At 41.4% G+C, this 17,679-nt stretch overlaps 1 protein-coding gene and 1 pseudogene across 1 annotated transcript in view; one reads left to right on the top strand and one right to left on the bottom strand.

Moving 5' to 3' along the window:
• Positions 1-17,679, top strand: part of ADCY10 (adenylate cyclase 10) — a 108,360-nt gene that overhangs the window by 56,790 nt on the left and 33,891 nt on the right. The window contains exons 17-20 of the mRNA XM_075540467.1: positions 1,496-1,632; positions 9,767-9,895; positions 10,596-10,874; positions 11,019-11,309. Of these exons, the coding sequence (XP_075396582.1) occupies positions 1,496-1,632; positions 9,767-9,895; positions 10,596-10,874; positions 11,019-11,309 (836 nt within the window). The remainder of the gene's footprint in view (positions 1-1,495; positions 1,633-9,766; positions 9,896-10,595; positions 10,875-11,018; positions 11,310-17,679) is intronic.
• LOC142437198 (ubiquitin-conjugating enzyme E2 N pseudogene) lies at positions 16,993-17,572 on the bottom strand (annotated as a pseudogene).

The following is a 17,679-nucleotide window of genomic DNA, read 5'->3' as shown; positions in this document are numbered from 1 at the left end:
GCCTAAAATTTGTGTTAAGTAACACCTAAACCTCAATCCTATAATCCTTTTAGTATATCCCCCCACCTATGAGCGTTTGTAAGCCAACCACTCCATGCTTCTAGCCCCACAATTTTGGGTATCCTGCCCACTTACATCAACCCAGTGCTCTGAGGAGAAAAGCATATTCTTTGATGTGAGGAATCTTCATTCCAGTTGGAACCTTGTGAAGTCTGCATCCAGAAGCAAAGTCAAATCAGAACAGGCTGTCTATAAATTCTGCAGCAATATGCATCAGTTCACAGGGTGAAAAATCTTCTCTTTATCTGGTCAAGTTCTGGTCATCTCAATGTGGGCTGCCTCACTTGGCCTCACCAGGGTGTCCGTTGGCTGCCTTTCCTTTAGACCATGGCCCCATCACAAAATCTCAGCAAGCTTAGCTCTCATGAACTTCAGACCAGTCAATCCTCTCTCATCTTCTTCTCTAGTTCCTCTAAACCAGGTCCATGGGTGTCAGTGGCCAGGCTCAACCTGTCTCTTTATTGCTTCATTTCTCTCACTTCCACTTAAGGAGAGATCCAGGTGGTGACCTAGCATGCATTTCAGCCTGCCCACAGGCTCCCTTTACCGTTCAGTCCAAGAGAGGAGTTTTCTTCATGATTTCAGCTTTTTTCCCCCCAGCATCTGAGAAAACCCAGTAGTTCAAATTAAAAATTCCAAAGAGTTCCTTTTTAATTCAATCTGTCAACAATCCCCTAGGCAGGTCTCTTGGAATGCAAATATCCTGAGTACTCCAAAGCACTGGGTGGGGCTTATCGTGTCTTAAATCCATTTAAAGATCAATTTTTTAATGGCTTAAGGCAAGTGGGCTTACAAACTCTCTATTTTCATATGTCCCAATAATCATTTCTATCAATCCTTATATCAACAATAATAAGCAGAAGAAATCAGTATAAACTAAGTAGAATCAGATTCTAAACTCAATTCTTATAACAGTCAAGTTCAAACCTTATCAATCTTATCTAAACTGTTCTATTGATACAAAATATGGGATTAGGCCTCTGACAATATCAAGCCTGAGGCAGGCTTTCTGACATTCATTTTGATCTTCTGTCACCTATTTTCACTACAAATTTCTGAGAAATTCAAATGGCTATTTCTACCCCTGAGCTCCAAATGTACATTAATCACATTCATTTTTGCCATTTCAAATAGGAATAACCAAAGACAACAAACAAGAAAATAATCCAAACTTTAACTTTTCATATTCTTTCCATAAAGCAAGCCAGTAAACTGCATGGATTTTTCTCACCTCTGGCTAGCCCAAGAAGAGACACTATCACAAGGCAGAGGTCAATCACACATCCACTTTCCATCTTTATAATTTGTTTCTCTAGTACCCCACTCCCAAGGCACCATAATGTGTTAGCCCCGGTAGACCAGAGAAACAAATTCATAGACTTATTATGTAACTATCACACTTCCTAAAATATGATACCTTTTTTATTTGCTCCAGGTACCTGGTAGAGGGAAGCTGTGGGATTCCATTTTACTGTGAAGAGTTGCTAAAAAACCTCCATCATCATAAGATACTCCATTTCCAACATATGGGGCCTGAGGAAAAGGCAAATATGAACTGGAATAACCTGTTCAGTAAGTACCCCAATGATTTTTTTTCTCACACTGTTCTTCATAAGCAACTTCTTTTAAATCATTTTACTGGGACTCATAAAACTCTTATCATAATCCACACATGCATAAATTGTGTAAAGCACACTTATACATTCCTTGCTCTCATTATTCTCCAAACTCGCTTTCTGCTTGGCTTCTTGGGATCAGCTCCTCATTTTCCTTTCCCGCCCCCCTCCCTCCTTGCTCCCTTCTCCCTCATGAACCCTTGTTAATTTATCAATTATTATTTTATCTTATCTTGCACTGCCCGGTGTCTCCCTTCACCCACTTTTCTGTTGCCAATCCCCTCAGGAGGAGGTTATATGTAGATTCTTGTGATCGGTTCTCCCATTCTACTCTCCCTTCCCTCCTGGTATCGCCACTCTCACCACTGGTCCTGAGGGCTTCATCTGTCCTGGATTTCCTGTGTTTCCAGTTCCCATCTGTACCACTGTGCATTCTCTGGTCTAACCAGGTTTGCAAGGTAGAATTGAGATCATGATAGTTGGGGGGAAGAAGCGTTTGAGAACTAGAGGAAGGTTGTGAGTCTCATTGTTGCTACACTGAACCCTGAGTGACTCATCTCCTTCCCACCACCCCTCTGCAAGGGATGTCCAGTTGTCTACAGATGGGCATTGGGTCCCCATCACACGCTCCCCTCATTCACGATGATAGGAATTTTCCCCCGCCTTTGGTGCTTGAAACCTGGTCCCCTCGGCCCTTCATGATCACACATGTCGGTATGCTGCTTCCATGTGGGCTTTGTTGCTTCTGTGTTAGATGACTGCTTGTTTATTTTCAAGCCTTTAAGACCCCAGACACTATATCTCTTGATAGCCAGGTACCATCAGCCTTCTTCACCACACTTACTTATGCACACATTCGTCTTCAGTGTTTATGCGGGGAAGGTGATCACACAATGATGTTTTTTGTTCTTTAGTGTCTGCTACCTGATCCCTTCAACACCTCGTGATCACACAGCTTGTGTGCTTCTTCTCTGTGAGCTTTGTTGCTTCCGGGCTACATAAACAACTTCTTTTGGAGAGAGGCTGGCAAGAGTGAAATCAATTCATAGCTGATTCTTATGGAGTCGGGGGGTTTAGGGGAAGCAAAAGCATACCAGAAGTGACAGTCTTTGCTTTCAAAGACCCTGGGACTCACTCACTGGACTACAGAATGTATACCTGTGCTGGACATGAGCAAAGGCTGAGAAATCTTAAAACCCCAAATTTCACAACTGAAAGAGAACTTAGATGTTATCTGGGGGGAAATAGAAGTAAAGTATTAGCCCCAAATGAATTGTCAATAAAGTTCCCATGCCATAGGAAAGGTGAAGGTTGAGATCGTGGCACAAATAAGACCCAGTGAACCTTTTAGTAAAAACAATCATGGGCTGAACAATTAGGCAGAGGTATAAATTTGAATGTAGCGGATTACAACTAGCTGGGGTGCTAGACATGCCTCTGGTATGTATATGTATATATATATATAAATATATATATATATCTGGTAGATATACTATTTGTTAAGAGATTTCACAGTTATGGAACTAAAAGTGGTCATCTAGAAAATAAATCTTTTTAGGAACAGAATTAAATATGTCTTGATATAAAATAGACCTGTGAAGTTTGAATGAATTTCAACCCTTTCATAAAAGAGAGCATATAAAGATGTCATCATAAGGAAAATTTGACCTTGAATTTGACAACAAAGTACACAAACCCCAAGTCCCTAGGTCTCAAAGTGATTTCATTTCACAGCAATTCTAGATAGCAGAGTAGAACTCCCCATAGAGTTTCCTAGGCTTTATGGAAACAGATTGCCACATCTTTCTCCAAGTGAGCTATTGTTGGCTTAGAACTACGAAACTTTCAGTTAGCAGCCAACTGCTTGACCGTTGTACCACTGAAGTCCTTTCCAGTGCAATTTAATTGCTGGTCTTTGGAGAGAGTCATAAATCCCATTGGGTCCTCTCAGCTGTAAAATGGAACTAAAGTACCTAAAATCTTTTCAAAAGATTTCATTCAACAAGCATGTACTAAGCATCTTTTTTGTGTCTGATATCCACTGTGTCTGGAAAGCCACTGGACTATGCGTATGACAAAATGGCTGAATTCAACACTTACCTGCTGCTTTTTTTCCTTTGTCAATGAAATTTTGGAGATAATTGTACATTAACATGCAGCTGTAAGAAAGAATACAGAAAGATGAATGTGCTGTTACTCAGCCCCACCCCCACCCCCCATGGTAACATAATGCAAAACTATGTAGACTATCACAGCAAAATTGACCTTGATACAGTCAAGAAAATTTCCACAACAACTAGGCTACCTCATGCTGCTCTCTTTGTAATCACACTTACTTCCCTATTCTCTCCTTAACCCCTGGCAACCATTAATCTGTTCTCCAAGTCCGTAATTGTTACCATTTCAAAAATGCTTAGTACCTAAACAGAATGATACAGTATATAATCTTTCAGGATTCACTTTTTCTCATTTAGCATACATTTCTGGAGAGTCAACCAAAGATTGTTCCCCCCCCACCCCGTTCCCCTTTTGTAAGGTCCTTTTTTGTGGGTGAGTCCATGGTATGGTATGGAAGATGTGCCACGGGTTGTTTAAACATTCACCTGCTGAAAGAGATCAGGGTAATTTCCAGTTTGGGGATCTTACAAATAAAACTACTATAAATATTAGTGTATAGCTTTTGTACAAAATATAAGTTTCATGTAAATACAAGTTTAGATGCCCAGGAGGGCAGTTGCTGAGTCATGCTTTCATTTTTTTAGAGAGGCTGCCACGCTGCTTTCTAAGGGCATGCACATTTTTACATCTCAACCACTTATGTATATGTGATCCAAGATTTTCTGTCACTTTCTCAGCACTGGGCATAGTCACTGTTTTTCGGTTGTTTCCATTTTAGCCATTCTCTCGGGAATGTGGGGGTTTCAGTGTTGTTTTAATGTGCACTTCTGTTGTGACTAAGGATTTTGGGCATCTCTCGTGTCTGTTTTCCATCTGCATATCTTCTTTGGTAAAATGCCTCTGGATGCCTTTTGCCCATTTTCTGATTTGACTTTTTCTTTACTATTCAGTTTTGAGAGTTCATTATGTAGTCTACATACTACTACTTTGTCAGACTTTTGATTTACAAATATTTTCTCTGATTCTGACGCATGCATTTTCATTCTCTTTACAAAGCCTTTTAAAAACACTTAAAAATTTTTTGTAAAGTTCAATTGATCGATTTTTCTTTTTTTTAAATTATTTATTGGGGGCTCTTAGTGCTTTTCTAACAATGCATACATCCATTTTGTCAAGCACATTGTACATATGTTGCTCTGATAAGTAGGTTTCTTGTGCCAACCTGACAAATAGGAGCATGAGGGATTAATAAGGTTGTAGTTTATTGGAGGGCAAAGAGATAACTGACTCAGCAAGTTCCACCCCTCTTTCTCTTGCTCTCTGGTGATTGGACCAGCATGCGGCTGCTTTAGCTAGTTCTCTGCCTCAACTTGTGAGCTGCACTCCCGATGGGACAGCCAACCCATGGATCATGTTGTTAGAGCTTGAGGTTCCTTCAAGACCTGCTTCACCAGCAACAAAACCCACATGGAAGAACACACCAGCCTGTGTGATCACGTGGTCCCGAAGGGATCAGTTATCAGGAATCAAAGAACAAAAAATCGTATCATTGGCTGCACACCTCCATGATATGATCGCCAAAGACAAATGGGTGCATAAACAAATGTGGCGAAGAAAGCTGATGGTGCCCGGCTATCAAAAGAGATAGTGTCTGGGGTCTTAAAGGATTGAAGGTGAACAAGCTGCCATCTTGCTCAGAAGCAACAAAGCCCACATGGAAGAAGCACACCAGCCTGTGCGATCACAAGGTACCAAAGGGATCAGGGATAAGGCATCATCATCATCATAAAAAAAATATCTTACCACAGTGAATGAAGGGGGAAGTGCAGAGTGGAGACCCAAAGCCCATTTGTCGGCCACTGGAGACCCCCCCACAGAGGGGTCCAGGGGAGGAGATGAGTCAGTCAGGGTGTGATGTATCATCGATGAAGAATACAGCTTTCCCCCAGATCCTGGATGCTGCCATGATCTGAATTCTACCTTGCAAGTCTGTACACTGGTGCAGATAGGAGCTGGAGGCACAGGGAATTCAGGGTGGATGATACCTTCAGAACTAGGGGGTGAGGGGTGATACTGGGAGAGTAGAGGGTGAGTGGTTTGGAAAGGGGGAACTGATTACAAGGATCTACATGTGACCTCCTCCCTGGGGGATGGACAACAGAGAAGGGGGTGAAGGGAGATGCTGAATTGGGCAAGATATGACAAAATAATAATCTATGAATTATCAAGGGCTCATGAGGGAGGGGGAGCGGGGAGAGAGTGGGGGGGGGAAAGAGGACCCAATGCAAAGGGCTTAATTGGAGAGCAAATGCTTTGAAAATGATTAGGGCAAAGAATGTACAGATGTGCTTTATACAATTGATGTATGCATATGTATGGATGGTGATAAGAGTTGTATGAGCCCCTAATAAAATGTTTTTTAAAAAAAGACCTGCTTCACCATGCTGGTGGTGTATAAATTGCTTGAGCTTGAGGCTGGCAGATCCTTTCATCTTGCATTGCTTGAGTTCAATATCCCATTTGGAACTGCTTCGTTAAATTTCTGAGTTGCTGACTGGTGGTGACCCACCCTGCTTTTTGCTACTGTGTCCAGGCATTGCCCTAGGGAAGACTCAGCTGTTTGCTTTCTTGATCATGGACCCAGCAGCCCTCAAGGGTTGAAGTACTTTCAGTATATTAACTGTTCTACGGAAGTGAGTTGAACTGAGTCCTATGCACTGCTATATGGACTAATTATCTGTTATATTCCTTCATGCGGTATATATCCATAAATATATATCTATACATGTATATATAGATATACAATCTATATATATATATAGATATACAATCTGTATATCTATATATATTTTTTCGCATGCATCCTGTTTTTTTTTCCTCTTGAGAACCGTAACACAGTGCCATCATCCTTTTCAAAACATTTTCTTTCTATTTGAGCCCTTGGTATCAGTTCCTCATTTTTACCCTCCTTCCTCCACCCTCCCATCCTCATGAACCCTTGATAACTTATAAATTATTATTATTTTCATATCTTACACTGTCTACTGTCTCAATGTTTCTTTCTAAGGACTCTGCTTTTGATGTCAAGTCTAAGAACACTTTGCTTAACCACAGAACCTAAGGATTTTCACCTCTGTGTTTTTCTAAAAATTTTAGAGTTTCACATCTTACATTTAAGTTTGTGATCCACTTTTCAATTAATTTTTCGTATGAGGTATGATATTTATATCAAGGTTCAAGTGGGGGAAGGGTGTCTTTGATGTCCAATTACTTTAGCTCTATTTACAGAAATGTTGCAATTCTTTCATTATGTTACTTCTGCACTTTGTCAGTTAGACCTAATTGTATGGGTGTATTTCTGGCTCTTTAATATTTCCGATTGATTGATGTAAGTTGTTAGGTGTTGTCAAGTTTGTGCCACTTAGTACTTTCTTCCTAGTTGTTTTCTTGTATTCATCAATTCCCTAGCCTTCATATGTGGTGTGTGTATTTTTGTGTATTTACAACCCTAACTTCACTCCTGATTCTGCATGATACTTCCAGTTGTTCATTGGACTGTCCTAGAAAACCAGAAAACCAACTCACTCACATGCATGGAACTGATATACTGACTTGTGTTGACAACTCTATGTGTTAGCATAGAATTGTGCTCCGTATGGTTTTCATTGGCTGGTTTTCTGAAGTAGATTTCAATCCTGTTTTTGAGGTGCCCCTAGGTGGACTCAAAATGCCAACCCTTTGGTTAATACTTGAGCACATAAAACATTTGCAATACTTAGGATCTCTGGGCTGTCCCATAGACAACCCCCCAAGCTCAGCATACCTGAAACTTAAAGTACTAATCTTTCTCCTCAGTCATAGTTGATCATGTATTTCCCAACTTGATTCATGTCTCTCTGACCTCCATATTTATCTTACATATCTTACATACCTCCATTTCTTCAATAACTTTAGTATTTGTCCTCTTCTTGCATTACCACTTACCTACTTCGATCAGTCATTATTTCTTCACATCCTATTGCTGAAGCTTCTTTCGTAGTCCTTGACCTGCTGTTCTCTTTCTTCCCTGACATGCTGCTCCCAGTTGTACCTTCATCAGTGGATTGAATCTCAGTTACTGCAACCTCATCTTCAGAAACCTGTGACAGTTCCCCCGTCGCCTGTGGAATAAAGTCCCAAATTATTTTTATGTTATTGACTTCTCTCCTAATCTGCTCCTAATGTCTTTCCTTGACTACTTCTCCCACATTAACATTTCCACACACTATGTCTTTTAACCTGCCTTGTCTACTCACAGTACTCTAACTTGCTTAGTGTTCTCTGTGCTTTTGTGCTGGTCTCCCCTCTATTCTGTACTTGGAAAATCAATTCATGCCAAATTCAATAGAAATATTTCCTCCTCCATGAAGGTTTTCTGAATTAATCACTCCTTCCTCTCTAATACCACAATACCAGTTATCCTCCCTGGCTGGTTATTTAAATATGTACATCTATCTCTATAGATAGGAAGACTTGAATCACTTGCTGATGAAGATTAAACACTCTATAGATTACAACTCAATGTAAAGAAAGCCAAAATCCTCACAACTGGACCAAAAGCCCTCTTGATAAATGGAAAAGATTGGAGTCATCAAGGAATTCATTTTGCATGACACCACAATCAATGCTCATAGAAGCAGCAGTCAATAAGTCAAGTGACGTATTGCATCGGGAAGATCTGCTGCACAAGAGCTCTTTAAAATGTTGAAGAGTAAAGATGTCCTTTGAGGACTAAGGTGCACCTGACCCAAACCATGCTATTCTCAGTCACCTCATATGTATGTGAAAGCTGGACAAGGAACGGGGAAGACTGAAGAAGAATCGATAGACTTAAATTATGGAATTGGAGAAGAATATTGGAAATACTGTGGATGGCCAGAAGAACAAACAAATTTGTCTTGTAAGAAGTACAACCAGAATGCTCCTTAGAAGTGAGGATGGTGAGGCTCTGTCTAAAGACCGAACATGTTGTCAGGAGAGACCAGTTCCTGGGAAAGGACATTCCACTTGGTAAAGTGAAAGGTCAGCCAAAAGGAGGAAGCCCATCAAGGCGATGAGTTAACACAGTGGCTGCAACAATGGGCAGTGGTGGTTGCACTGGTAATTCATGACGGGTGGGATAAATAAATATTGCTTTTTGGTGTACCAGGAACAAAATTACTCCGCAAATTCTTTTTTCAAACTTTGCTATTTTTAATATCTCGCTTTGATCATTGTTGCTGCTAGTTGCCATTGAGTAGTTCGATGTGGACCGTGTACAACATGGTGCTGCTCTATCTTCTTGACCATTGGTATGCTTGAGTAGATTGATGTCATCGCTATTGCTTTTGAGGGCCTTTCTACCTGGGGTGGGGGATCATCTTCTAGGACTATATTGGGTAATGTGCTGTTGTAATCCAGAGTTTTTATTGACCAATTTTGGGAGCTTGCTCATCATCTGTCTTCATCTACAATTCTGGTCTGTTTTACTCTGTAAACCCTATTAAAACTTGCCCTCCCCCCCATAAGTGACCCTGTTGGTATTGGAATACTGATTATATAGCTTCTACCATCACAGCAGTACAAAATCACCACAGGAGACAAACTGACTGACAGACAGGAAGAGGCTTTCTGATAGTAGCCGTGTCCTAAACAGAATAGAAAATGTGTTTGCATCTGAATGTGTGTATTTGAATAGGCGTACATGTCACATTTTACTATATACTAGGAGATGCATTCTGGTAATTTGGCTCTGAATCATATTTTTATAAACTGAATGAACAGTGGAAGACTTTCCACACTCATCGTCAATCATTTACGGAAACACAAAAAGGCAAAGCATCTCTTGAGTATGTGTAGATTTTCATATATGACACCCATCTTGAATTTGTTGAAAAACCAAACTTTATAAGGCAGTATAATGGCTCTCAATTTTTCTTCTTATCTCCCTATAGAGAATTTCACTAAGCCAACTGAGGAATTGAATATGCTTCTTGCCAATTCCGAAGAGGAAAGTGGAGAAGTCTGTAACATTGCTAGTGGTGTTAGATTGAGAAACTTGTCACCCCCGGCATCATTAAAAGGTAAAGAAAATTTGACTTTGTGTTTGCTCACTAGAATCTATATTCCACTTTTGCTTTCTCAAGGACAACTATCAATGAAAAAGGGGGAAGGAAAGATAACAAAAGACAACTGACACTGAGTTAGTAAAGCGAGCTGGCCTTGCGCCTCCTGTGTTCTGTGGGCACGTTCAAATTGTGTACCTGATGTGTGACACACTGGTCAAACTATCCAGGAAACCACAGGAGCCGGGACACTCAGACTTTGCTGAGAAGTCGAGATTGGAGATATGAATTACGATCATTGATGACGACCATTGAAACGAGGCATATCTTTGGGGCGAGTAGCTAGAAACCTAACTGCTAGGAGACTCCAGAAAACAGAGAGGTGAAAGGAAAGAAAGAAAGAAAGAAAGAAAGAAAGAAAGAAAGAAAGAAAGAAAGAGAGAAAGAAAGAAAAGGGTCAAGCAGAAAAGTTATTGAATAAAATGATAGACTCTTCCTCTCCTCATTATGTTGAGCCCCAATTATATCTTCTCTCTTTCCTCGTGTACCCTTGGTGCACTTTAACGCCGAATCAGGAATGCCTTGACATTCATTTGAGAAGTACTTAGCTTGATTGGGTTTCTATGAATGGGAATCAGTCCATAACAGTTGCCTGTCTCTAGAAAATGCTTCATGAAGACAGGTGACTAGCGCCTCTCACATGGCTTTGCACCCACAGAGATCTCTCTGGTCCAGCTGGATAGCATGAGCCTTTCCCACCAGATGTTGGTGAGGTGTGCTGCCATTATCGGTCAGACCTTCACGACAGAGTTGCTGTTTGAGATCCTCCCTTGTTGGAACATGAAGATGATGATCAAAGGCCTGGCAACCTTAGTGGAATCCAGCATCTTTGATTGCTTTCGCAGCGGCAAAGAGCTCCAGATGGCTCTGAAACAACACTCAGGCTCATATGAAGTGCATTTTCGCTCCTTGTCTCTGAAGACCAATGGTGGCATAGGTAAGTAGAGAGTCAGGGATCGCCTCACACGCCCCCTTACTTAGAGGAACTGCTAGATCCAAGAGCAGCTCTGTGTTGAGGAGCAGAAGCCGATTTGTTGTGCGTCGGCTGGTTGACAAACGAAATTCTTTCTGTTCTCTCCAGCTCTTCATGAAGAGGAGGAACTTCGAGAACTGGAAAGTGAGGTGATTGAGTGCCACATCATTCGATTCTGCAAGCCCATGATGCAGAAAACAGCCTATGAGCTGTGGCTGAAGGACCAGAAGAAAGCCATGCACTTGAAGTGTGCCCGCTATCTAGAAGAGAAGGCTCACAGATGTGACCACTGCAGAAGTGGAGACTTCATCCCGTATCACCACTTCACAGTGGACATTCGACTCAACACATTGGACATGGACATGATTAAGGCGATGGCTAGGGCCCATGGCCTTAAACGTAAACTTCTTTCTTTCATAACTAGTCCTCAGTGGAGCGATCTGGAAAGCAATCTAGAGGGAGCAGATCTGGACCACACGGGTCCCTGAGGGGCTGGGTGCAGAGAATGATGAGGCTTTGACAACATAGCCCAGGCTTTGGGAGTGCACGATGTCCCCGGAGAAGCAGTGGGGGCTTGGGAACGTAGAGGGAGAGAAAAGGAGAAGGCCCGTGGCAAGATGAGTTGATGCAGTGGCTGCAACAAGGGGCTCAGACCTAAGACCAACTGCGGGCTTGTGCTCCATTCTGTTGTACATGAGGTCTGTACGAGTCCCAAGGGACTCCAAGGCACCTAACAGCACAAACGCTAAGGGGAGAGATTTGTGTAAAGACAGAGACGTGAGGGAGTTTGTCACGTGGATGGCCGGGGAAGACTATTCCAGGACAGCTAGTGCAATGGCGCTAAGACAAGCGTTTGCCCCCTCCCATCCTAGACCGTGTGGGTTTATCTCTTGGACTTGGGGTGGCAGGAAAAAACATAAGAGATAACCTTGTCATCTTGAACCAGAACTCTTATTTCCAGATTTTTGAAACCAGAGTGAGCAAGTCGTAACTTTGCATGCCTCCTTTCTTTTGAGGGCATACCAATATTTTGCATCTTAATCTTTTGATTTTTTTCAGATTATCTTTGATGTAGTGAATTCTTTAAAAATTTTTTATTAAATACTTTTATTGGGGCCTCTTACATCTCTTATCACAATCCATTCATTCATCCATGTGTCAAGCACAGTTATATAATGCTGTCATAATTTTCAAAGCATTTTCTTTCTACTTGAGTCCTTGATATCAGCTCCTCATTTTCCCCCTCCCTCCCCTGCCCGTCCTCTGTCATGAACCCTTGGTAAGTTTTAGATTGTTATTTTCATATCTTACACCGTTCTCTGTCACCCTTCACCCACTTATATATTATTCCCACCCCCTGGGAGGGGCATATATGTTGATCCTTGTGATTAAGTCCTCCTTTCTCCCTCCCACCTTCCCCTTATCTTCCTGGTATATCTATCTACCCTGGATTCCCTGTGTTGCGGGTTTTTATCTGTAGCAGTGTGTTCTAGTCTAATCCGATTTGTAAGGTAGAGTTGAGGTCATGATAGTGGGGGGATGGAAGCACCAAATAACTAGAGGAAAGTTGTGTGTGTCATCGGTGCTCTACTGCACCCTGACTGGCTCATCTTTTGATAGCTGGGCACCACCGGCTTTCTTCCCTTGATGTAGTGAATTCTTGATAGAATCTTTCCCCCTTTAGACGAAGAAATCTGAGAGCTAAAAATAAGATTCAACCAATGGTAAAAGATATAATGACAAAAATCAGAAGTATATTTTATCTTTACTTATTTATTTTCAAAGAAGATGCATTGATTCTGAAAATATTCATTGACTGTCTATTCTTTGAGCTAGGCAGTGATCCAGGTACTGGGGATATGATCAGTAGTGGGATTCAAAGAACTGAATAGCCGGCTTTGCTGCCCTAATGACTGCTTTACGTATAAAAGAGATACACTGAAAGGTAGTTTATTATTTAATACAGTCAATAGTTAAATAAAAACAATAAGAGGTACACAAAACTAGGGTATAAGAATTTTAAAAGTTAATGAAGAAATACTAGACAATACATGACAAAACAATAAAACCCGTATTTGCATCTTCACTGGCATCCTTACTTGAAATATTTTTCACTTTCATTTGAGCATCACTGACTGTGAGATTTATCCTTAACCATCTTTCCACAGTAGGAGTAGGATCCCATTCCTGGAGAAGTAGGCCAACCAGATAATAGCCATCATGTTTGATATATTAGAAACAGGCGACTTTTCTTCTTTGAACATAATATGTTCCTCTTTGAAAAAAACCCTTTCAGCTTCTGATGAACTTACAGCAATTGTTCTGACAACATGTGAGCTCGTTGGACACTTTCAGGAATTGCAAAATTCACTCCCACCTCATCATGGGAAATTGGGGCGGAACACAAAGCTGAAACGAAGGTCAGCGTGTCACCCTCTGGTTGCTTGGCATTTTTTTCTCTTTACATGATGTTTGCTTGCTGAAGTCACAGATGCAAGGGAATAAAAATGTAGCGTTTCAACAAAAATATAAATAAATTTCATCAACTGAATAAAGAAATATTGCAAGCATAGTTCTGCCGAATGTTTTATACCTGTGCATAGAATGAACAATACTACAGGCACTTAGGATAGACTGTTGCACAGATGAATATTAAAAATAAGTGAGGAATGTTCATTTGTGATTTCTGCATTGGCAGCTGACAGCTGCCCACCTTAGAGAGAACCCGGAATACAAGTGCCATTTGAACAACGGCTCAACAAACTCAACAAAAAATGTGGTTTCGGTTCTGCAGAACTGGTGCAAAATGGCTGAATCTCACCACTGGATATAGTGGTTAAAAGGACAAACAAGTCTATTTTCATACATTTTTAATTTTAGAGTTGAGGACCTTGTAGGATTTGGTGGCTAGTTTGAATTGCATTCTGTGAACTGGGACAGAAAGGGGCTCTAGTGACAGAGTGGTAAAAGCACTTGGCTGCTAACCAAAAGGGCAACATTTGACCCCACCCACCAGACTATAGATGGAGATGATTATTAGCTGTCAATAGCAAATAGCCAGCTGTTATTGTTGGCTGTCATCAAGTCGGCCCCCGATTCATTGCGACTCCTTGTATTACAGAGTAAACTTCTCCACTGGATTTCCTTGGTTATAATAGTTACAGATGCAGTTTGCCAGGCCTTTCTTCTGTGGAGCCACTGGATGGACTACAACCGGCAACCTTTGGGTTATCAGCTGATTGCAGTCTGCTTGTACCACCCAGAACCAGGACCCAACTGTTGATGTTGTGGTTAGGTATTGAGTTAGTTCTAACTTAAGGATGACCCGACGTACAACAGAACAAAACACTGCCCAGTCTGTCACCATGTTCGCAGTCGTTCCCGTGTTTGATCCCATTGTTGTATGCACTGTGCCAGTTAATCTCCTTGAGGGTCTTCTATTTTTCTGACGCTCGGTTTTACAAATCATGATGACCTCCTCCAGGGTCTGGTCCCTCCTGACAACATGTCCAAAGTAATTAAGATGAAATCTCATCGTCATGCCTTCTAAGGAGTATTCTTGTCTGTACTTCTTCCAAGACAGATTTGTTTCTTTTTCTGGCAATCCATGGTCGTTTCAGTATTCTTCACGAGCACCAAAACTCAGCTAGAGTTGTGTATACTTATTTTTCCCATGTAAAGTCCTGAGTTCATCGCTGGGACAAGTATGTAACCTTTGAACATGAGACCCTTAGTCCAAAACACCCGCTGGAGTTCTAGCCATCATATTTATGTTTCAGGCCAGATTAAGGAGGAGTGTCCCACCTAAGAGGAGTGCCCTACTGCCTTTTAAAGGAAATTTTCTAAATGTCCTTCCAAGGCTTTCTTTTTTAATAACAGTGACCAGAACTTAAACTTAGTCACGACTTACCCATGTGGGCATCTGCAGTTGCAAGAGAAGCTGGTAAACGTGGTCTCGATGACCCTGCGGAGAAGTGAGATCTGTTACTAAAAGACGATGGAAGTTGTGCAGTAGGACAGAAGTTACTGCCACAGAGATCTGAATCATTGTCGGGAAAGTCACGTTTACTGTCTCCTCTTAGAGAACAGGTGAAAGGAATCGAGTATCAGAGACATCACTTTATTGTAATTTAGTCAGATAACTGAGGTTTGTTTTGAGGACAGTACTAAAAAAATGGATGGAATAAGTAGTTTATATATGTTTTAGGGAATAGTCATTTGGATTTCCTAAAGGAATAAAAATAATCAAAGAGGTTGTGTATGTTTTTGCTTTGACAAAAATGGATGTACAGTTCTGATGTTTATCATGGTGGGGAGTAGACGTTTAGGGAGGTGGAGAGCTTCAAAAGTTCTGTGTGGATCATGTTAATTTTGAGATGTTTATTAGGTGTCTAGAGTCCCTGAATGGTGGAAATAATGGCCCCCAAAGCCTGGAGATTCTAGTAGACTCAGTGCGGCTTGGAAGAAAAACCTAGCTGTCTACTTCCAAAGTACCCTAAGAAGCGCAGTTCTACTCTGAGGCATGGCAGTCATCATGAGTCAGAACTGACTCGACAATAGTTTGTTTTTTAATTCCGTATCCATATGTTACTTAGATATATGGATCTGTAATTAAGAGTAGGTGTCAGGGCTTAGGGTTATGAAACAAAAAGTCATTGGCATATTAGTGGGATTTAAAGTCGTGGGCAGATTCTGTTACTTAGGAAGAGATTGTGGACTCAACCTTTAACATGTTGGTAGAGGAGTAGGAAAGAGTCAGGGAAGTGGGCATTCAGGAAGGGAGGGAAGCAAGGGGATAGGAGATAGAGTAGCCAGTGAAAAGAGGGACTAGTCGATAGTGTCAAATACTACTAAGAGATTTAATAAGGTGAGCACCACAATTTAACCTCTTGATAACATGATGTCCACAGGTAACCTTGGCAAGGGCAATTTTATAGGAGTCAAAGCATAATTGGATACATCCAGCTTCCAGCCATGCCAGGTCACAATCCAGAAGGACCAAGTGTATGTGTGTGGTGAGGTCTATAGTAGAGATCTGAACTGGGAATCCAAGGACCACTATGTTGAGCAAGGTCCAGGAGATTTTCAGATAATGATAGCTACAGGGCCATAGTAGATGGATTATGATAGAATAGGGGGGAATGTAGACCAGAACTTCAAAGTCTTTTGAAAATCCGGACTCATTGAACTGGTTAAGACTAGAAGACTCCTCAAAACTATTTCTCTGGGAGACTCTTTAAACCTTGAATTAAAACAAGTCCCTGAGGTCATTTTTATTTACCTATCTTTCTATTTTGACTTCTGCTGTGTGTATGTTTCATTACGTTTGATAATGTGTTTATTCCATGCAATAGGTTCATTCCCTATTTTTTCATTGACGATCTTTATAAATTGAGGGTTTGTGTTTAGATCTTTATTACATCTTTATAAATTTTAAAATCATGTTATTAGGGGTTCTTACAGCTCTTAGAACATTTCATACATCAATTATATCAAACATGTTTGTACATATGTTGCCATCATCATTTTCTAATTATTTACTTTCTATTTGAGCCCTTGGTATCAGCTCCTCTTTTTTCTCTCCCCCACCCTGCCACCCTCATGAGCCCTTGATAAATTGCAAATTATTATTGTTTTCATATCTTACACCAACCGCTGTCTCCATCACCCATGTTTCTGTTGTTCATCCCCCCTGGGTGTGTGTGGGGGGGGTTATGTGTCCTTTCCCCCTTCCTCCCTTCTTCCCTCCCCTGCCCTCTTACCCTCCTGAGGGGTTTCTGTTCCTGGGGGGGTTCATCTGACCTGGAGTCCTTGTGTCGTGAGCTCTTCCCTGTACCAGTGCACATGCTCCGGTCTAGCCAGAACTGAAAGGCAGAACTGGGGTCACGATAGTAGGGGGTGAGGAAGCCTCAAAGAACCAGAGGCACAGTGTGTATTTCATGGGTGCTGTACTGCGCCCTGGTTGACTCATCCCTTCCTTGTGACCCTTGTTTTGGGTCGTCTGTTACCTGATTCTGTTGACACCTCATCTTAATACATCTTTTTTTTTTTTTTGCGAATGTGCATTTAATCACCAAAAGACTGAAGATGTCTGGGCTTTTATTCAGTAATGGTTCTAAGACTGTGTCCATTAAATGCAAATAAAACAAGGAAGAAGTCTTGGCAGAACAGGAGAAGTGATGCACACTTGATGATCAGATCGACTTAAATATTATTCATGGCATATAGTCTAGTCCATGCTCTAGCTGTTTCTATGGCTTGGGCTTCGTTGGTCTTCCACTGCTCAGCTACATCATTTGCTAATGGATCATCTGGATTGGGAGCACTTAGCAAAGCCTGGATCAACAGCAGAACTGTGCCGATCTGCAGTGCTGGGGACCACTTATCTTTCAAAATATCTAAACCTATTCTTCCCAACTTGTCTACATTAGGGTGATAAATTTTGGTCATGAGACGTACTTTAGGAGCTGCCATTGGGTATTCTTCTGGAAGGAATAGTTCAAGTTTAAAAGCCCCTCCTCAAAGGGGGAATCCTGGGGGCCAGCAATGACCACATGAAAATAACGGGCGTTGCTCTCATCTGGTTCTGCTTTGATACCAGGAACTGGTTCTGCCAGCAAACACTGGGTTTCCTTGATAATCCTGCGGGGCAGCCCGGCCATCTTGTCAGACCCGGCGTTCGGCCTCGTGTCTCGTCTCTGGCTCTGCTCGCCTCACGCATGAGTCATCTTAATACATCTTGAGCTCATTTTTGTATTTTGAATGAGGT

This window comes from Tenrec ecaudatus, chromosome 1 (assembly GCF_050624435.1).
Source record: "Tenrec ecaudatus isolate mTenEca1 chromosome 1, mTenEca1.hap1, whole genome shotgun sequence".
In the NCBI taxonomy this organism is placed as follows: Eukaryota; Metazoa; Chordata; class Mammalia; order Afrosoricida; family Tenrecidae; genus Tenrec; species Tenrec ecaudatus.
This window is presented reverse-complemented; position numbering and strand designations above follow the sequence as displayed.